General features: G+C 35.1%; 1 protein-coding gene and 1 long non-coding RNA gene across 5 annotated transcripts in view; both read right to left on the reverse strand.

Moving 5' to 3' along the window:
- col22a1 (collagen, type XXII, alpha 1) overlaps positions 1-23,030 on the reverse strand; it is a 114,955-nt gene that overhangs the window by 15,232 nt on the left and 76,693 nt on the right. For all 4 annotated transcript variants that reach the window (XM_073858590.1, XM_073858589.1, XM_073858587.1 and 1 more), the window contains 16 exons: positions 21,873-21,926; positions 20,708-20,761; positions 20,550-20,603; positions 20,380-20,433; positions 20,232-20,285; positions 19,983-20,027; positions 19,828-19,890; positions 19,624-19,683; positions 17,757-17,792; positions 17,387-17,419; positions 16,300-16,353; positions 15,043-15,096; positions 12,342-12,395; positions 12,201-12,254; positions 12,009-12,062; positions 11,327-11,431 (listed from right to left, as the gene is read on the reverse strand). In XM_073858590.1, the coding sequence (XP_073714691.1) occupies positions 11,327-11,431; positions 12,009-12,062; positions 12,201-12,254; positions 12,342-12,395; positions 15,043-15,096; positions 16,300-16,353; positions 17,387-17,419; positions 17,757-17,792; positions 19,624-19,683; positions 19,828-19,890; positions 19,983-20,027; positions 20,232-20,285; positions 20,380-20,433; positions 20,550-20,603; positions 20,708-20,761; positions 21,873-21,926 (882 nt within the window). The remainder of the gene's footprint in view (positions 1-11,326; positions 11,432-12,008; positions 12,063-12,200; positions 12,255-12,341; positions 12,396-15,042; positions 15,097-16,299; positions 16,354-17,386; positions 17,420-17,756; positions 17,793-19,623; positions 19,684-19,827; positions 19,891-19,982; positions 20,028-20,231; positions 20,286-20,379; positions 20,434-20,549; positions 20,604-20,707; positions 20,762-21,872; positions 21,927-23,030) is intronic.
- LOC141351544 (uncharacterized) lies at positions 7,479-9,139 on the reverse strand. Its single transcript, XR_012359830.1, has 2 exons — positions 8,149-9,139; positions 7,479-7,660 (listed from the first exon to the last, which is right to left on the reverse strand). It is a non-coding gene; the product is annotated as an uncharacterized lncRNA (long non-coding RNA).

The following is a 23,030-nucleotide window of genomic DNA, read 5'->3' on the forward strand; positions in this document are numbered from 1 at the left end:
AAACTGCAAATGCTGTGACACAATAATGCAGATAATTACTGTCTGTATGTACAATTGTCTGCTGTTTGCTACATTTTCAATTGCTTAATGTCATTTTCATCAAAATACACTGGTTTCTGTTGAATAGTCTTACACTGAAATTCTGAAATTAGTGCATCGTACAAGGCATGTCATGTGAAATTGTTAACCTTGGTTTCATAATCTGTAACTCTAAGCATGTTTTTCATGTTTGTTTGTTTTTTGTCATTTTTAAATGTGAACTGAATTGATAAATTGCTGTCAAGTGAAACTTGAAATTTTGACTTACAGAAAATTTTATGTCTTTATACCTTTCCAATTTTGTAATTTTTTATTTGTACTGTAAAATATGATTTTTTTTCAAAATCACAATGTGTGTAATTTGTATACAGAAAGAAGGTAAAAATTTAAATTCGTCCACAGATTACACCAGAAAATACAGACACATTTAACTCTTTCCCCGCCATTGACAAGTTATCTTGTCAATTAAGAGAAAACTTAATGCATAAAAATATTGTTCCTGATGAATTTTTATGTTAATCTGCAATACCGTGATTTTACCGACCAATTTTGGAAAAAACTAAAGCCAAAACGTTATTTATTAATTTTAAACTCTGTGTATGTTTTGATAATCATTCAGAATCTGATTTTTAAGAAAATTCCTTCACAAAAATGCAATTATTTCAGCTTTTGTCTAAAAAATTTTTTTTAAAGAAAAAACCCATATTTATGAGTTTATAAGCATAGAAAAAAATATAGATAGGATCGTTTTTTTCCTGTTTTGTTTGTTTGTCTGAAAGCAAAGGGTCTGTTCTTTCATTTGATATATTTGTATGTTTATATATTTTTAGAAGAAAATTTTCCTGGAAGGCATTTTGTGAAACTTTTGTAAAAATCACAAAAAATCCTGGCGGGCAACTTTTCAAAAAATGTCTGGCGGAGAATGAGTTAACTGTGTACACTTGGTATATTGACAACATGGCTAAACATTTTGACTGTCTTGTTCATGAACAATGACACAAGTTCTTGAGATTATGATGGGACTGACATGTTCACTAACGTAAAAAATTACTTTTGAGAGATAAACGAAGGATTTCGAACAAGTTACAGGCTTTTGCAGGACATCCATTATGTGCTGCAGTTTGTAGAATTGTTCTGAGAAATGCACGCATTCTTTTGCACATTTTAAGAATGATTCGAGAAATGCTCCAAGCGACTGAGAAAAACTGTAATTTCTTTTTTGTGTGTAATATCAGGCGTTCGAGTGTGCGTGGATCGACACTTTTTTACCTAAGATAGTAGACTATCTGAGAACTTTATAGATACATGTTTCAACATGCTACGATTTGGGACATGCTAATTCTAATTTCGAATACTATTTAGGATGAATAGTATGCGAATTGAAATGCAAGGACAGTTTGGTCTACTTGAAACTTTGAACAGGGGACCATCAGATGATTTAAAGGGGACATATCGTGAAAATCTGAAGTTTTCCATGTTTAAGTGCTATAATTGGGTCGCCAGTGCTTCTATCAACCTAGAAAAGTGAAAAAAGATCAACTTAGTTTTGGTAAACCATTCTCTGCAAGCATGTCAAAAAATAGATTATTGAAATTTGGCTCCCCTTGTGATGTCAACAGGGGATAATACCACCCCTTAATCTGCACTACGTCACTGCCATTTAGTACAGAGATCAGCTCATTTGTATTTAAAAGGACACACACAAAACAGCACATTTTTGCTCACACCTACAAAATGCCAATTTTTACATGTTATAATAAATGATCTATATGATATTTTGATCTAGAACTTCACATATGTACTCTGTGGACACTAAAGATTTATTTGACATTTCTTGTGAAATGTCCCCTTTAAAGAGAGCCCTGGTGTTTGAGAGACGGCAGGAATGTGCTTGTGTATGTTTTATTCTACTATGGCGTGTTGCTATAAAACTCAGTTCTCCATCACACCTGCAGCCACCGCTCCAGTAACTCATTAAGTTAATGTGCTGTGGTTTAATTCTCCACATGTTTCAGGGCTTTTAACCACAATCAGCACAATTAAATGGAAAGTTAGAGTAAACAATATTAGCACTTTTCCAGAGCGCAGCATGTGCATGCTATGTGACAATTACTACATGTCATTTACATGAAGATGCCGGGAAACTGTAAAACTGTACAAAAACATTTTTAAAAGATTAGAGATCTAGAAGTTTAGCCAAATTATGATTTTTTTTGTCTCAATGCTAAGGATTTTTTCTACTGACCCTGAATAGGTGAACTCAGCATTTGTGTCTGAACCATTTACACATATTCACACACAGTCTGAAGAACTGTGATGCTCATTTCCGGGTGTGCATTGTGAAAATGTACACACACACAAAACATCTCAAACAGTAGCATGTGAGTAGCGCATTGTAATCTCTTTTGTGTCCTCTTTGCATTAATATTTAAATAGGCAAGGCATCAAAACACGTGCAAATGATACACTTTTCCGATCTGGCAAGTGACAGTTTCTGTCAACTGGCCAGAGCATCATTCCTTATTGTCGAGCCCTGGTATGTGTCTAATGAATGACATTGTTAACTGTTTCCCGCCATTGACGAGTTATCTTGTCAATTAAAGGGGCCATGGCATGAAAATCTGACTTTTTCCATGTTTAAGTTCTATGATTGGGTCCCCAGTGCATCTATCAACCTAGAAAATGTGAAAAAGATCAACCCAGTAACTTAGTTTTGGTAAACCATTCTCTGCAAGCATAACAAAAAATAGATTATTGAAATTTGGCTCCCCTTGTGATGTCAGCAGGGGATAATACCGCCCCTTAATCTGCACTACGTCACTGCCATTTAGTTAGTTTAGTTAGTTTAAAAGGACACACACAAAACAGCACATTTTTGCTCGCACCTACAAAATGCCAATTTTTACATGTTATAATAAATGATCTATATGATATTTTGATCTAGAACTTCACATATGTACTCTGTGGACACTAAAGATTTATTTGACATTTCTTGTGAAATGTCCCCTTTAAAGAGAGCCCTGGTGTTTGAGAGACGGCAGGAATGTGCTTGTGTATGTTTTATTCTACTATGGCGTGTTGCTATAAAACTCAGTTCTCCATCACACCTGCAGCCACCGCTCCAGTAACTCATTAAGTTAATGTGCTGCGGTTTAATTCTCCACATGTTTTAGGGCTTTTAACCACAATCAGCACAATTAAATGGAAAGTTAGAGTAAACAACATTAGCACTTTTCCAGAGCACAGCATGTGCATGCTATGTGACAATTACTACATGTCATTTACATGAAGATGCCGGGAAACTGTAAAACTGTACAATAACATTTTTAAAAGATTAGATCTAGATTTTTAGCAAAATTATGATTTTTTTTGTCTCAATGCTAAGGATTTTTTCTACTGACCCTGAATAGGTGAACTCAGCATTTGTGCACTGTCTGAACCATTTACACCAGGGGTCTTCAACGTTTTTTGGGTCAGGGACCCCTTAGATGAAAGAGGCATGGAGCAGGGACCCCCTGATACTAAATGTGTAATACTGATCAGTAAGGTACGAGAGGCTGCTTTTTCGTATTAGGCACAACTCAAAGTGTGGTAAAGTACAACTATTGACCAATCAGAATCAAGGACTGGAAGTGTTTTATAAATAGAAACCAACCATATTTTCACACAGCCATACTATATTAAGACAGTACAATAACATTATTATGCTGTTGTTGTACATGCATAATTTTTTTTGTTAAAGTAGATTTAGTTTTTTATATTAATATAATAATAATAATATAATATTATTTTAAGGTATTTGCAGTGTCGATTTTCATTTTACTGTGAATTTACCTGAACCTGTGCTTTCAGTTTATAAAGATGACTGATCATGGTGAATGGCACAAAGACTCTCTATTCTGGTGGGGATAGAGGTTGTGCTACTTTAAAATTAAGAGGTTTGTTGCCTTTCTCGTGAATCATCATTGTCATGAGTTTGAGTAACGCAGGTTTATTTTCTGCATAGCTTCATATCACACTCAGGAGAACAACATGCAACGAGTCCGAGCGCATCTCTTTGGGGCAAATTTTTGAGAGGCGGATTTCAACCTGACTATAAATCTTGCACAAAGCACAATCACAGCGCACGTTTCATTCATTTTTAAATGCGAGTGATAGTTTTGTCACAGCTTATAATGCAGACGTGGTGTGGTGTGATTTGACTGTTGAATTAGCGTTTTAAATCTGAACCGCGTGAAACAGCCGTCCAAGTTCAGAAATATAACTTAGATGAGACAACATGTCGCGCTGATTCTAAAATAAAATTTTGAAAGAAAGACACACATGCCTATAAGATTTACCTGTTTTTATGCCTTTTCTGTCCCTACTGCTGCTTCCTATTGGACATTAATAACCTTCAGATATTTTATTTTGGTACGCTGGTTAAACTGAACGCGCGCCTATGCGGCCACGCACGAGCACAACTTAAGGGGACATGTAACGTTTTTAACATATATTTTACGTTTTAAGCAAAAAATAGCTTGTGGTTAAACATCATTTGGCAGACCCCTTGCACTCCCGTCGCGGACCCCCAGTTGAAGACCCATGATTTACACATATTCACACACTGTCTGAAGAGCTGTGATGCTCATTTCCGGGTGTGCATTGTGAAAATGTACACACACAAACAGTAGCATGTGAGTAGCGCATTGTAATCTCTTTTGTGTCCTCTTTGCATTAATATTTAAATAGGCAAGGCCTCAAAACACGTGCAAATGATACACTTTTCCGATCTGGCAAGTGACAGTTTCTGTCAACTGGCCAGAGCATCATTCCTTATTGTCGAGTCCTGGTATGTGTTCAATGAATGACACTGTTAACTGTTTCCCGCCATTGACGAGTTATCTTGTCGATTAAGAGAAAACATTTGCATAAGAAAACGTGTTTCTGAAGAATTTTTATGTTACTCTGATCACTAATAGAATTCCTTCCACAAAAATGCAATCATTTCAGCTTTTCGCTAAAACATTTTTTTAAAAGAAAAATACCCATATCTACGGAGCCCTTCTGATGACATGGCAAAACTTTTTTTTAAAATCGTGGCCACGAACTAGCAACTCGCCCACACGAATCACCAAATCGGGCGCACGCCCTAGCAACTCGTTCCCTCGTTTAAGCCAAACCGTGCGCACGATCTAGTAATTCGTTCCCTCGTTTAAGCTAAATCGTGCGCACTATTTAGTAATTCGTTCCCTCGCTTAAGCCAAATCGTGGGCACCTTTTAGTAATTCGTTCCCTCGTTTAAGCTAAATCGTGCCCACGTTTTATTAACTCGTTCCCTCGATTAAGTTAAATCGTGGCCACGCCCTATAAATTAGTGCCCAGAATTTCATTTAAACCATCTGGACATTAACACAACGCTAACAAGGTCAAATTCACTCTAGCCATTATTAATGACGCATACTTAAAGGAATAGTCTACTCATTTTCAGTACCAAAATATGTCACTACCCCAACCAAGAACCGCTGAATCATCCCTCTGCCATCCGTGCGCGCGCACGCAAGCACCGGAGCGCGCCGCCACGCCACGACAGCATCCAGCCTAGCCCCATTCATTCAATGGTACCATCCAGAGACAAAGCCAGAAGTGACCAAACACATCAACGTCCCTCCCACTCAAGACGAGCAGCCACACGAGCAAGTTTGGTGGTACAAAACAAAACACAGCGCTTCTCCAAGCGGATTCAAAAGAGGAACCACATTCCATGGCGCAACAGCACCCCTGGGAGCACCTCGACTCGCCTGAAAAGTCCGTTCCCCTTCTCACTCTCATAATGGGAGAGGGAGGGTGTTACTGCGCCGAGTCGAAGTACTCACAAAAGTGCTATTACGCCATACAATATAGTTACTCTTTTAAATCCGCTTAGAAAAGCGCTATGTTTTATTTTGTACCACCAAACTTGCTCGTATAACTACTCGTCTTGAGTGGGAAGGACGTTGATGTGTTTGGTCGCTTCTGGCTTTGTCTCTGGATGGTACCGTTGAGTGAATGGGGCTAGGCTGAATGCTATCGTGGCGTGGCGGCGCGCTCCGGTGCTTGCGTGCACGCGCACAGATGGCGGAGGGATGATTCAACAGTTCTTGGTTAGGGTAATGACATGTTTTGATATTGAAAATGAGTAGACTATTCCTTTAATGCAGTTTTATAAATTCCTGCCAAGAATGTCATTAAAATCATCGGAATAGTGACGCTTATTGCAGCTCAATGCATTAATACATTGCTATTAAGTATAAAATTCATACACCTTATGGCTTCTGTATAAATACAGTTTATTAACTCCTTCACAGAATTTCATAAAATATATTGGGACATAACGTGAGCTAACGCATTGATACAGTGCTATATAAGGATCAAATTCATACATCTTGGGTCTTAAACCGTTTTATTCATTCCTGCCCAGAATAATAAAAAAACAATAATCGGGAAATTAACATGACCCTTAACGCATAAATACAGTGCTATTGAAAGATCAAGATTAATCTATATACCTTATTAATGAGCCATACTTTATATACAGTTTTATTAATTCCTGTGCAGAATAAAAAAAACCTTAACACAACCTTTAGGACATTAACATGACGCTTAATGCACGCTAATGCATTAAATACAGCGCTTTTAAGATCAAAATCACTTTATTAATAAGTCACATATTCCTGCACAGAATTAAAAAACATATTGGGACATTAACGTGACGCAGTAAGTAATTTTGTCATTTATTTTGGTTTGTCCAACTAAAAAATCACCCAAGTGACATAAAGAGATTTTATTAAGTTATTTTATTTTAGTGATATTTAAGCCCCTGAATTATTTAGTTTAATTAATTCCTGCGTCACGGTAATGTCCCAATATGTTGGGACAATATATGGGCAGGAATAAATAAAACAGAATATGTATATGACTTATTAATACTGATTTTGATCTTTTACTGTATTTAATGCATTAGCATGCATTAGCATCGCTGGTCAAACTGTGCAGCCTCTTTGCTTAACATAAAAGTGCTCAACCTGTTCGGCAGGTCCAACCATACACTGTAAAAAATAAATTGTTGGCTCAATGAATTATTTTTTAGTAACTAGTTCCACAGAAATTTTACGTTCACTCAATTTCTGTCTCCAAAGTGTTACCTGGATTGATGTTTTTTAGTTGGCCCAAATTTGACTCAAATATAAAAAAGTATGTTGGCTCAATTAGCTTTATAGTTCATTCAACTAAAATGTTTTAATCAGTTGAATCTTTAAAAACTTACAGCAAAGACTCTGTCAATTAAAATTTAAGTATTCACTCAATGTTTTATGTGTTACTTCAATTAATATTTATTATTTGGGATTTTTTTAATAACATTTTTAAATTATTTATCAAATAATTTATGCTGGTGTTGTAAACAAAATAATTAACTTCAGTCACATAAAAACAAAAGCTTTTTATTCACTTATCATACAGACTGAACATACAGAATTAAGTCTTTAAATAGAGGGCATAAAACAGTCCAAAAAGCCTCCAAAGTCAGTCAGAACATCTCCAGGGCCATTTAGGAGACTTTCCTCAGCCAGTCCAAGCGGAGACTGTCTCGCTATGTATCCCTCTGAGGAATATAAACACACAAACATACATAAATACATGTTTAATATAATAAAGCTTGACGGTGAAAGACTTTATTCCCTAAATAACGTTAATGTTAGGCCAAATTTCCCTCAGACATCACACATAATTAAACACTATTGGGCGGTTTTCTCGGACAGGGCTTCTCACTGACTAAAATAACTTACTGACATCTCTTAACATATCAGTGCTATTATTTTGTCTCAAAATGCACGCCAGTATTGTATTATATAAGGTTTGTTTGTAAAAATGTCCCAATTATAATAAAGACCGAGTTCTAAACTCTGTCCGGTAAACCAACCCTATATCCAGGCTTTTTATCTTAACTAAAATAGCTCCACTTTACTTCGGTCACATAACACAACACACTTCTAATATATCTTTACAAAAATATCATTACAAAAACGTCGAGTATTTGCGTCTTTGCCAATTAATATATTCTAAAATTAACATTTAATTACAAACACTTACCTGACGTGAACTTGAGGAAACGGGTGACTTGTGTCCTTCCTTGTGTGAAACAGTAAGTGATTCCAGCTGTTGCGTGCGGATTGATCTCAGATGAAATGACCTGTGATCCAGATCCTTCCGAGTTAAAACATTTTAAATTCAAAATACACAGACGCACGCATACATACATACATACATACATGCACACGCGCGAGGACGCGCGCGCGCACACACGCACGCACACGGGTATATTTAGAAGTTTTAAGATTGTTATGATATTGGGACTATTTCTCCACTCGCACCTTCAGCTCTGAAGTTCAAATTCGCAGGCAGTACGCAGTCCGATTATAACAATTGTGAAAGATATGAAATATCATTCAACAGCAATATCATTTAAGTGCAATCCTAAAATATGATTTAAAACATACCGGTAAACCTTTTATTATTAAGTATAAGAAATTAAAATGAATTAAATCGCATGTTTAAACGCCACAGAGATATCAGAGCCAGCAGTCGATTTCTGATGGGCTTGCCGAGGCGAGGCTGCGCTGGGCGGGGTGTGAGCGCTTAAGTGTCTGTGATTTTCTGGAGCTCTTCTGGAGCTCATCTCCGTCCGAAAGTGTCCGAGCACATTTTTAAATAAACGCTATCTATATTAACCGACCGCATATTTAAACTTAAAGCACATACATTCACGCCTGAACAACTCTTAAAATTACATTTTGTTACCAAATATCAGTAATATTATGAGCATTTTGTTGTCAGGAAACATAGTTGTCATAAGTCCACATATTGACCAGATTTGTCTTAATTAGTTCAGTCAACATAGCCATTCTGAATGTTGACTGAATTTGAAAATAACCATTCACTTAATGTTTTAAACACAGATTTATCTAGACTTAAAATAATATGTCTACTCAACTAAGCCCAAACAAGAAAATTGGTTTAACTTATATATTTTTGCCCTTCCAACATTTCATTAATTGGATTTTTTACAGTGTAGGGATTTTTTAAAAATATATGGGGATCATTGAACGGCTCCTCCCCAAATGGCATAGCCTGTCGGCCTTTGATGTAAAAAGCCGCGCCGCTCAATGCTTGTTTATTGCAGTACATATGCGGTCGGATTGATCCATCAAGCAGATAGACTATTTGATGAAAAGTGTGGATTAAGGATGTTTAAAATCTCTAGCTTGGTGGTCAGTACATGAATGGATCAAATCAGCACATTTGCAAAGGTTTGTCTCCATATGGCTATATAATAAATACAAATAAGAAGGGTAACTTTGCAGTATCACATTATATATTTTCTACTAAGTGATTTTCATATTATAAACGAGAGTATTCAACTGCAATTTGGCAATATCCTCACAACATTATTATTTCTCAAAACTTTGACAAAATTATTTTCAAAGGAACTGTATTATTGCAGTTATTCAAAGATGCACACATTATTCAGCATATGATTTAAATATTAGTCGAGAGTATATAACAGCAATGAACGTCTTATATGGCAATAAATATCCACACAACTTCAAATAACAACATAATGAAATTAATAAAAAGACAAGGAAGCAGGATTGGCATGTAAATTGTATTATTATTACCGGAAAAACAGCAAAATAACTGAAATAAACTCTGAGGTAAATGAGCAATAACAGTGGAAAAAACGTTATTATCTATCAAAACTTTATATGACAAAATTATATTTAAAGTTATTCAAAGATGCACACATTATTCATGAACACGTTCATCTCTGGCCTGGCTCTGTTATGTAATAGCTGATTGACAGGTGCGCAACTCCGTCTTTCGAACAGGTATAATTTTGTATAGTTACTCATTTAGGAAAATTATCCATGATTTAATGATTTTATTATACTTATGAAAATGTTTTTTTTTTTTTTTTTTTTGCAGATTGATTACGATTTGTATACCCTAGTTTAAATACAAGACCTTTTTTTTTTTACCACGGAGGGCCGGTGGTATACGGAATTTGGTCCCACTCCGCCCCTGACTGTATTAATGCGTTAGGCGTCACATTAATGTCCCTACTTTTTAATGGCCTACTGGGCACGAATTAATAAAACTGTATAAGACCCAAGGTGTATGAATTTGATCCTTATAGCACTGTATCATGAGCCAGCTCACGTTAATGTCCCAATATGTTTTTCAATTCTGTGCAGGAATAAATAAAACGGACTATGTGACTTATTAATAAAGTGATTTTGCATTAAGCGTCATGTTAATGTCAGTTGTGTCAAGTTTTTTTTCTATTCCGCACAGGAATCAACAAAACTGTATATGAAATATGGCTCATTAATAAGGTATATAGATCAATCTTGATCTTTACATACTGTATTTATGCGTTAAGCGTCATGTTAATGCCCCGATGGTTTATTTTTTATTATTCCGGGCAGGAATGAATAAAACGGTTTAAGACCCAAGATGTATGAATTTGATTCTTATATAGCACTGTATCAATGCGTTAGCTCACGTTATGTCCCAATATTTTTTATGAAATTCTGGGAAGGAATAAAACTGTATATATACACGAGCCTATGGTGTATGAATTTTATGCTTAATAGCAATGTATTAATGCATTGAGCTGCGATAAGCGTCACTATTCCGATGGTTTAAATGAAATTCTGGGCACTTATTCATAAAACGTGGGCACGATTTAACTTAATCGAGGGAACCAGTTAATAAAATGTGGGCACGATTTAACTTAATCGAGGGAACGAATTACTAAATTGTGCGCACGATTTAGCTTAAACGAGGGAACGAATTACTAAATCGTGCGCACCATTTAGCTTAAACGAGGGAACGAATTACTAAAACGTGCGCACGATTTAATAATTCGTGGGAACAAATTGCTAATTCGTGGCCACGATTTAAAAAAAAAGTTTTACCATGTCATCAGAAGGGCTCCGTACTAAGAGTTCATAGAAAAAATATAGATAGGATGAAGCATTTTTTCTCCATTTTGTTTGTTTATTGTTTATTTGAAAGCCGAGGGTCTGTACTTTCATTTGATATATTTGTATGTTTATATATTTTAGAAGAAAATTTTCCAGAAAGGCATTTTTTGAACCCTTTGTTAAAATAAAAAATAAAAAAAATGCTGGCGGGTAATGAGTTGAAGAGATATTTAATGCAATCAACTTTATCATAGTGATGAATCACAGGATAAATGTTTTACCTTTTGCCCATCTTTGCCTTTTCCTGGTAAACCGATTTCTCCTCTTAAACCAGGCTCACCGTTTGGACCAGGTGGTCCACGAGGTCCATCTTTGCCTGCGTCACCCTGTTGGGATGAAGATATTATGGTGCAAAATATTTGAATATATATGAAGCTCAGTTTTTAGGAATAGTGAATGTTTGCTGGAAACACAATGTCAAATAAAATGTGTACAAATAAAAAGCTGACAAATTTAGAGGGCACCTATTATGCAAAATACATTTTACAAAGTGTTTGGACATACATGTGTGTTGACAGTGTGTAAAACATCCACCCTACAATGAAAAAAAATCCTTTTTTTAAATCCCCATTAAACCAAAGCAGTCTTATTAGACATGCTGTTTTGATTTTCTTGTTAATGTGACGTTACACTGATAAAGCCCCACCCACGGCATTACCATAATTTCTACCATCAGCGAGTTGTACGCTATAAGGAAGTTAGGAGCTGTAGCTCATTTGCATTTAAAGGTACGCACACGTTTGGTTTTTGCTCCCACCCAAATAAAGGCATTTTAGACATGCTATAATAGCTTATAAGCTAAAACATCACAGACATACCCTGTGCACACCTGCGACTTATATTACATCTTGTAAAATAATAGATGCCCTTTAAAGTTTCATCAGCTGCTTGTTTAATTCTCACCTTCTCCCCTCTCTGTCCAGCAATACCAGGTGGACCAATACTCCCTGGAATACCCTGAAAAACACAAACAGTGTTGTACTAACAGCTACTGAACACTGTTACCCGTCAAATTATTTTTATGAGCACTTAAAAGTCGGTGCAAAAATATCAATAATTAAGCAAATGCAAGGGTGGGTTTCTTTATGAATATACCGCATTGCCTGGCAGCCCTCGAAGCCCCTGAGGGCCCATCAATCCTGGTGGACCCTATACACACAATAAATAAATAGTTATTTTTAGATCCATTTATCTCATTTTCAATGAAAAACATCATGTATATGCTGAAGAACTTACTGGGTCTCCATTTCTCCCGGCTTCTCCTTTATCACCTGCTTCACCTTTAGGTCCCTGCATACATAAACAAGAGATCAGATGCTTGTGTGCAGATCACAATGTTCACAAAATGCATTGCATTACAGCATTTGGCAAACACTTTTATCCAAAGCAACTTACAGTGCATTCAAGTTAAATGTTTCTCAATGATTATGCAACGCTCTACCAATCGGGCTACTTGAACAGATATGGGTCAAAACACAATACTTATCAAGGTCTCTCGATAACATGGACAAATGATGCCTAAATTTGGTGCTTTTCCATACAGCATTGGTGTAAATATCATCCTAAATTGTTGATAAGATCTCCTTACTCTTCTAATTTAATAAGGGCCTAGATTTAATTTTGCATTTACATTTAGAGTAATATACAGTACTTTGCAAAAGTCTAAGTCCACCATGCCAGAATTAGATTTGTTGTTTTTGCAATGTTTTTGTGATCATATATAATTGTTTCTCAGTCTCTTTAATAGAATACATCCAGAAAAAAGAGGAAATGTGTATGTAGTATTAAAAACTGTATAAAAATGTAAACTGATTTGTCAAGTTTTTAGGGTAAACTCCCCTTCCACTTGAGCATCAGCAGAAAAACTGCAGGATCTCATAAACCTAAATAAAATTTATTTTTATAGAAATTATTCTTTTTACTTCTTTCCTCTGAAAAACCCTGAAGATGTGTTTAGTGCCAAGAAAGGTCACACTTAACACTGACTATGCCTAAAGAATACATTTAGTCCTAAACATTTAATTTTAGATTTTTTTTGTACATATTTCCTGTATATTAACCCTTTAAGTGGCGCAAATACTATTTGAGTGTGTGTGTGTGTGGGGGGGGGGTGTTATGCATCTTCAAATTAATATATCTCTGACATTTTTTGGTCTAGAAGCCTAATCTTTGTACTGTTTTAAGAAGACACTTTGGGGGTTTTCACAGAAGTGTCAGTAGGTGAAAATATATAATAAATAAATTTTTACGGCAGTTTACATTTATTTTAATAAATACACATAATTCCATAACATATTCATTTTATAAATAAAATTATAAAAATGTAAATGTTTCACAAAAGTAATAATGCAAACATGAAGCCATAAGTCTCAAGTAGTTCTGATCCAAATTTCAAGTTAAAATCACAAAAAATGAGGTTGGTGTCACACTTTTAGTGGTTTTACCAACAACGGCCACTAGGTGTCAACGGTTTGCAGCATACTCTTGTCACAAATTATTAAATTACTATCACTGCATTATTATTACTGCAAAAAGGTTAGAGCTTAGAGCTTTTCAACAATATATAGTTTGTCAACATTTTTGAAGATGTATAATAGGATATAGTTTTATGAAAATATAATAATTAATATGCATTCCTATGGGAGGGGTCATGTAGCCAAAACAAAAAAAAAAACCTGTCACTACATTTTTTCTATCAACATATGATCTTGAAATATGAAAACTACATTCTGAGAGCTTTCTAGTGATATATAGTTTATCAAGATTTTTTAGGTTTAGAGTAGGGTTGTAGTGTTATAAATATGTAAAAACAAATTAGGCCTACCCGTGGCCCCGTGACATTTTAGAAACTGACTCTAACTACGTCATGATTCTCCCAAAATGGCAATGAAATATGAAAACTACACACTTAGAGCTTTACAATAATATATAGTTTGTCAAGATTGTTTAGGTTTAGAACAGGGTATTAGTGCTATACATATGCAAAAACAAATTGAGTCCAACTGTGGCAGTGTGACATTTTAGAAACTGACTCTCACTACATCATTATTTTCCAAAAATGGTGATGCAATATGAAAACGACACTCTTAGAGCTTTCCAGTGATATATAGTTTGTCATGATTGTTTAGGTTTAGGATAGGGTATTTGTGTTAAAATTATATAACAACAACGTGGGCCCACCTGTATACCCATGGCATTTTAGAAAATGACTCTCACTATGTCATTCCTTTAACAAAATGATGATAATAAATGAAAACTACACTCTTAGAGCTTTCAAATGATATATAGTTTGTCATGATTGGATAAGAATTTACATGCAAAACACTGAAGTAAATGACATTACGCAGGATATAAATGTTTTGAGGCACACTCTCTTTATAATTGAATCAGTTCCTTTCCCCCAATATAATATATTTTATAAAACACTGTTGAAATATGTATTCTAGAGCTTTAAGGGGATCGCACACCGGCTGCACAGCTCAGCGTCGCACCGCGCTGCGTCGCGTCTAGGACAACTCGGAGGTATCGCAAACCGGAAGTGCACATTAAATAGTGCGAGCTTCATCAGATAGGGTCTACTTCAAAATGCAATATATACGTTAGCAGCCAATGTTAGTCGTTAATGATTTGGGGACAAATCTGATGTTATTTAATGTTAAACCATCTGAGTGGCGCTGTGTGGCGCGACAGGGATTTGGTGGCTGGTGTGCGATCCCCTTTAGACCTTTCCAACAATAGTTTGTTGTGATATACATAAAATTTATATGGAAAATATTGGGCGTATGTGTCCCGCCACTTAAGGGTTAATAAAATAGATTGAAAAATACATAAATATTTTTTTTTATCCATATACAATACAGTAAATAAGTATACACTTTTGCTGTCCAATTTTAGTGTCATCAGATCAGGACAGAAAGACAATGAGATGTTTTTTTACCGGAAATCCTGGCTGTCCTCTGAATCCTTGCTCTCCAGGAAGACCTCTCTGACCCTAAAAATATCCCAGATGTAAAGGTTGTTACAAGGAGCACTGTTCAGCATAACCGACAGTAAAACAATGTTACAACACAATGTTACAGGTTAATAGACCCCCATCAATTTGCTATTCTATCAAAAGTAACATTATGTAACATCTTACTTTTCAAAGTAATGATGCAAATCAAAACCACATTACAACCAGTGTCCCGGGACCCAAACAGGTGACATCCTGGTCTTTTCCTCTATACAGTAGTAGCTTTCACAGAAAACTTCACATCTTACTTCATCTCTTAATATTCTGCTCAGCCATTTCTGACAGAAGTGATCGCGTTTGGCCGCAGTAATTCAACACACATTTCTCATTTATCAGCTGAGAGTAAATACATCATCATAATAAGCTTGTCTGTGTTTGTGTAAATGATGCATCACTCTGTATCTCGAGACTATTTTAATATATAAGTAAGTTAGAGAGCAAGAGAGAAAGACAGCTAACATTAATTTGCTGCAGAACATCAGATTTCATGACCTTGATGTTTATTAATATTTCTTCACACAATGTTAACCAAAGCATTAACATCTACTGTTATATAACACCTACGGCCCATCAGGTGACTTCAGGTTTTTAGACATTAACTTTGACAAGATGTCATCATTGAAATCTTTCTATTATGAATGCAGTTTTGAGAGGAACCTAACATTTTACATGACATCATCAAGTGCAAGACATATGCTAGTTCAAGCAGTCCTGACCCTCTACTGCCCCCTTCTGCTGTGTACTAAAACCTGAGTTGTTTCATGACATACAGTACTATATAGTCACCCTGAACCACAAAACCAGTCATAAGGGTCAATTTTTTAAATTTGAGGTTTAAACATCATCAATAATTAAGCTTTCCATTTTTGAATTTTGTGTTAGGATAGGACAATATTTGGCTTAGATAAAACTATTTGAAAATCTGGAATCTGAGGGTAAAAAAATAAATATTGAGAAATCGCCTTTAAAATTGTCCAAATTAAGTCATTATCAACCTATATTACTAATGATAAACCATTTTTTTTATATATTTACGGTAGGAACTGTACAAAATATATTTTTGGGAGATGATCTTTACTTTATATCCTAATGATTTTTGGCACAAAAATATGTGCAACTTATAAAGGTTTTATGGTTCAGGGTCACAAACAGAATAAGTTGACAGTAGAAATAAAGTCTTACCGGCTCTCCTGGTTTGCCTTGGTCTCCTTTCTCTCCCTTTTCTCCAGGCTTGCCCTAGAAAAATGAAATAAACAATGGGTCAGTGACAAAACGGTTTGGCAAGATGAGAAATTCAAAAATCTTTAAAAAAAAACTTTTTGCATCAGGTTTATTTCAATGCACATAGTGTATGTATGTTTTAAGCAATAAAAAATTACATTTGCACCATTTTTATGAAAGTTAAGACTGAATGGACTTGAAAATGTCAAATGGTGTAACCGCCTATTGTGCCAAAAATGAAAAATATTAAATATTTTATCCACCTTGATGGCATGTAAGCATAATCATAAAAAATAGTTCGAAAATATAATTTTATTAGTTACTGCTAAATGTAAATTTTAATGGGTTTTGTTAATATTTCTCCTGAAATAATGTTCTGTTTATAAATAATCATTGACAAATTATGTAAAAATGTATGTAAAAAAATCATGTAACACTAAACTAAATGATTATATTTCATTCCATATTTTTATATGAATATATTTTTATTTAAAAAAAAAAAAAAACTAGTTACACCAATTGACACAGACCGGTTATACCACATTGACATTTTTGCAATTATCCCCCAAATATTCTTTCAAAATCAAATAAAACCAGAAACTTGGTCCTCAAAAAAGAGAATGTATGCAAGTAATCTGCAAATTTATTTTGAAATTGTAACCTTTACATTTAGTTGAACCATATGGACACAAAATAATTAATATATTTGACCCATATATATTAATGATATTGTCCATATAGTCAGTGCATTCCAATATTTTATCAGTACTGTATGTGTGTTCTTTGGGATCAAACCCATGACCACTTGTGCTGCTATAGCAATGCTCTACCCATTGAGCATCAGGAACCTCCATTTAGACAAGTGTGATGAAAGCATCTCAAATCTTTTTTTTTTCTCTAGACATGACATCATCTTGGGTATAAGTTGCATGTGTCACATGGATATAACGAAAAGAAAGTTGCTCTGTATTTCTGCATGTAAACGTGTTCATCACACACATCACAGTCCAATACGGCACAGCACATAAACTCATGAGTCATGACTCACCGGTTCACCTGGTTCAGGAATCACGTTGGCAACCTATGGGGAATACAAACAAATTACAGACAGCACAGTACTGTTTTTCAAAATGAAAGTCACACATAAAGATTGATAAATACAGATCAGCTTTTACACATGTGTATATATAAAACTAATATAAAATCATAAACCTTTACCATAAGCTTCTCTTTGCATCCAAATAAACAACTTTATTGCCATATTTGCTAAGGATTTATTAAATATTAATAATTCATTTTTGTTAATTCATCTCTATTTTTGTGCAAAGCTGATTTCAATTTAATATAGCAAAAAATAGCTATATAAATGATTTTTTTATGATTTATATGAACTGACATCAATTATCAGCTGTACTCACATTTCCTGGGATACCTGCTGGTCCCCTGGGGCCAACTTCTCCCTGTATGAATGAAAGATACGGCAATATTACTTTATCACATTCTGTCATGTTAATAATAATTAAAGAATTTATCCCCACAGAAAGACATCACTAACAGATCCCTCTTTAAAATGCAAACCTGCACTGACACTCTGACACAATGCCTGTGATTTTTTTTTTTTATAAATTATGGTAGCACTTAATTTTACAGTACGTAAAATAAAATAAAATGCATTGTTATAGAGAACCTATATTTACATTCATTTGTAAGTACAGTAGTGTTTATTATAAGTTATCATACATGTATTGTACACTCTCATAAATACCTGCCATTAACCACACTTGCCTGTAAGTACTAAATACTTATATTGTACATTCATTGGTAAGTACAGTAGTGTTTGTTATTAGTTATCATACATGTACACTTTCATTAACAAGTACCTGCCATTACCACACTTGCCTCAAAGTACTAAATACTTATATTGTACATTAATTTGTAAGTACAGTAGTGTTTGTTATTAGTTATCACACATGTACACTCTCATAAGTACCTGTCATTAACCACACTTGCCTGTAAGTACTAAATACTTATATTGTACATTCATTTGTAAGTACAGTAGTGATTGTTATTAGTTATCACACATGTACATTCTCATAAGTACCTGTCATTAGCCACACTTGCCTGTAAGTACTAAATACTTATATTGTACATTCATTTGTAAGTACAGTAGTGTTTGTTATTAGTTATCACACATGTACACTTTCACAAGTACCTGTCATTAACCACACTTGCCTGTAAGTACTAAATACTTATATTGTACATTCATTTGTAAGTACAGTAGTGTTTGTTATTAGTTATCACACATGTACACTCTCATAAGTACCTGTCATTAACCACACTTGCCTGTAAGTACTAAGTACTTATATTGTACATTCATTGGTAAGCACCGTAGTGTTTGTTATTAGTTATCATACATGTACAATCTCATTAACAAGTACCTGTCATTACCACACTTGCCTGAAAGTAATAAATACTTATATTGTACATTCATTTGTAAGTACAGTAGTGATTGTTATTAGTTATCACACATGTACACTCTCATAAGTACCTGTCATTAACCACACTTGCCTGTAAGTACTTAATACTTATATTGTACATTCATTGGTAAGTACAGTAGCTTGTTATTAGTTATCATACATGTACACTCTCATAAGTACCTGTCATTAACCACGCTTGCCTGTAAGTACTAAGTACTTATATTGTACATCCATTGGTAAGCACCGTAGTGTTTGCTATATTTTATCAGTAGTTTGTTATTAGTTATCACACATGTACACTCTCATAAGTACCTGTCATTAACCACACTTGCCTGTAAGTACTAAATACTTATATTGAACATTAATTTGTAAGTACAGTAGTGATTATTATTAGTTATCACACATGTACACTCTCATTAACAAGTACCCGTCATTAACCACAATTGCCTGAAAGTACTAAATACTTATATTGTACATTCATTGGTAAGTACAGTAGTGTTTCTTGTTAGTTACAGTATACCTACACTATAAGAATGTATCTGGTATTACCCAGTACTTATCTAGAGTTACATAATTACTACCAAATATGTACCATTGGTAAGTAATGATACCATTTAACTACCATGTAGATACTCAAAAGTAAGCACCACACATTTGTCTTTAAGTACAAGATATTTACCATATATGTACAGTAAGTTAGTACATGTATTGTAATTGTGATTTTATGTATTGATATTGTATTGTGTTTTAATTATATTCTAAGGATCTAGACAGTTTTGACTGCTACAGAAATGTATACAATGTGTTTTTCTCCCTTGTCTCCCTTATCTCCTTTTGGCCCGATTAGTCCATCTCTTCCTCTTTCTCCCTACAACAGAGATTAAACAATGAATCTTTCTTTCACAGTCAGTATTTTCTTGCAGTTGAAAGCCTGAATTTTTTATAGATCAATGTCTATTGATTCAGTTAATCAAAAACATCTCATCTGACTCATCTACTCAACAGGATTTACCTGGTCTCCTCTATCTCCTTTGGGTCCCAATTGGCCTACTTCACCAGGTAAACCAGGCTCTCCCTGAGAAAGAATGAGAACAAGATAGACTGTTGTGTCACTTTGCCTCTTTGTCAAGACTTTGTCAAGATCGATTTAGATTTTACTTTTCTCACCCGTTCACCTAAAGGTCCTCGTGGTCCTGGAGGGCCTTCTTCTCCCTGAGATAAAGAGAGAGCATCATTGGATGGTGACCAAAAACTATTGTTTTATATAAAGACAAATAATGTTTTGTTTTTTGCTGATTCAGTATTACAATACCACATAAAACATGTCAACAAATCAATTTTAAAGGGACTTTTAATATTAAAGAAAATGATAGTGATGCTTGCCTAGATCATTAACTACTCCATGCCACAATTTACCTTTGGTCCTAGCTTGCCAGGAAATCCGTCTTGTCCAGGTTCTCCTCTTTGTCCCTTAAAAATTATATTAAAAATTGAAACAAACAGCATCACAACAAAACCTCCAGAGACTCAGGTTCACAGTTTCCTTCATTAAAACAGCTCAAACCTTCTCGCCATCATTTCCAGGGAAACCATCCACTCCATCCTTTCCTGGCAGGCCCTGAAAAGTTATTATTTAAAAAAATCATTCTTTCAAGTTTGCCCTATATATAGGGTACCATACGGTTAAAGTATATGTACAGTTTGAGGTCTCAATGTAAAATCACAGTGACTTACTGGTTTTCCGGGTTCTCCTGGTTTTCCTGAGAATCCAATTTCACCAGGTAACCCCTGTTAGATAAGGTTTAGTTAGGTTTTATTTTGTTTTGTTTATTTTTCCAGGTCAATAATAACTAAAAATATTATTAAGAAGATTCTGCTGTGTTTAGACTTACGGGAGGCCCTGTCTTTCCTGGGCTGCCTGAAGGTCCGGGGGGTCCCTGAGGGCCCTTAAACAAAAACAAAACAATTGACATTGAAAACAAATCTGGAAATTTAAAAAAAAATGCATTCCCTGTGGTTCCTCAATGTCAGGTGAATAATTTTATTTCTCTTGTACACTTTAAAACCTATTCCTCTAGTCACTAACATATTTTAAAACTGGGGTGCCAACACCAGCACTCAGATCCTGCGTTCCATTCGGAAGAGCTCGTCTCTAGGCCCTTCGAAGAGTATATACACTCAGTAGTGAGGGTGTAGGGGACAAAAAAATTTTTTTGCAATGCATTCTGCATCTGATTTGGAATGCACTTCTGCAGACTGATAAGTGAATATTTACTTAAAAATAAAAAACGGAGAAGTGCATATTTTGTATTGTAAGCAATTTTGTTTTGCATTAGTTTGTTTTGGTTAACGCTCACTTTGGTGGCACTGTGGCCATTTTCATTTGTAACTTTTTTAAAAGATACATTTTGACTATGATACCTGATTATGCAGTTCACATGGTTCCCACACCTTAGTTATCTTCAAATTCAAGGACCTTTCAAGGACTTTCCAGGTCCAATACCCTCAAATTCAAGGACTAAATGGGGGGACACATTTTAGGTGAAAGCAAGGTTACATCGTGTTACCTTTTAAGATACATTACAGTTCCCTTTCGAGGGAACTCGCGCTGCGTCACTGCGGTGACACTTTGGGGACGCCTCCAGGGGTAAGTGCGTCTGAATGTGTATATCAAATTCAATCAATGGTGAGGCTTAACGACAAAGACAGGGAACAACAGTTACATACGTAACCCGAGACGTTTTCATGTGTCAAACACAACTATGCAAAAAAGCATTTTGGTATGAATCAACATTCACAATCAACAGTTTAGCCCGTGTGCTTAAAAAGTCTAGATTTTTTTATGCTATTATCCTACACTACACAGGGAATAATATGGATTTTTTTTCAGAAAACGTCTTGCATAAAATAGATTCAAGCACTTTCAATGACCTGTACCTATGTACCTTTTTTCCCCAGATTCACAAACTTTCAAGGATTTCAAGGACCCGTGGGAACCCTGAGTTCATGCAAATATGATTTACTGGGTGAACTGGATTGTGTGTGTGTGGTACTTACAGGTGGTCCAGGAAGTCCATCGACTCCAGGCAATCCCGCCTCTCCTTTCTTTCCCTGAAAAAGATTAAAATGAAGCCATGGAATAATAATATCTCTTCAAAATAAAAGTGCTTCACGATGCCATAAAGACCCTTTAACCAGATACCTCGTTTCACCTTACTGCAATTTGACTAAATTGTAGTGGTATTTAAAAAGGCAAAACAAGAGAGATCAGTTACATAAAAATAATAAGAGAAAAAATAATAATGCTGCTATAAATTTCAAGTTCATCCCTTCAAAAGCACATTTTCCATGTGAAATGTCAGAGAGTTCAAACTTTCCCAAACTAGAGATGCATAATAAGAATAACACTGCCCTCATGTGGACATCAGTGAAAGTCAAATGCTTTATCTCTATTGCAATTTTTAGGTGCTGACTTTACAACATTCTTTATATCTATAAAATCATTAACAGACCTTGCTTTATATTTATTTGATCCAATGCAAAACAATATATAATGACTCAATCATGATAAAATGGCAGTATACACCTGCTACAGTACATAGTGGAGTAAACTGCAGTAAAATTACTGCTGTATTGCATGTGCAAAAATTGGAAATGTAAACACAGACAGGGCTGACAGACCGGTGAAATCATCTACAGCCCTCCTCATCTACAACACTTCACTTGAAAACAATACAATTCAGTATTTTTCAGTCTACACCTGGGGTCGGCAAGTTTGGCATCGGGCCAAAAAAAATTGCCACTAGATGGTGGTCCATAACATTTTACAAATTACAAAACAAAATTAATACATTCAGATTTGCGTTATTGTTTAGTTTGCAGCTTATTGCATGGATCAGAATGTTAACATACATTACCTGCTCCAACATAGACCTAATGGTCATATTAAAACATGTCTTCTCTACCTAGATTTACTGGATACGGATTGTGGAACAAAAGATATGTGTGTCACTGATTAAATCTACTAATCACAGGTCCGAAGACACCTGTCATTGTTCCAGTGCGGCCCGGATAGTTCCCAGTCCACACGAGGACGCTTTTCCGCGTGCAAATATTCTTATGTGGCTCATGTCTATCGCTCCTGTGTGGTTTTTATAACAAATCTATTTCAGAACCAGTCGCTAAATAAAATAATTTGGCTGCGGGAGTGGGCCA

This window comes from Misgurnus anguillicaudatus, chromosome 20, assembly GCF_027580225.2.
Source record: "Misgurnus anguillicaudatus chromosome 20, ASM2758022v2, whole genome shotgun sequence".
In the NCBI taxonomy this organism is placed as follows: domain Eukaryota; kingdom Metazoa; phylum Chordata; class Actinopteri; order Cypriniformes; family Cobitidae; genus Misgurnus; species Misgurnus anguillicaudatus.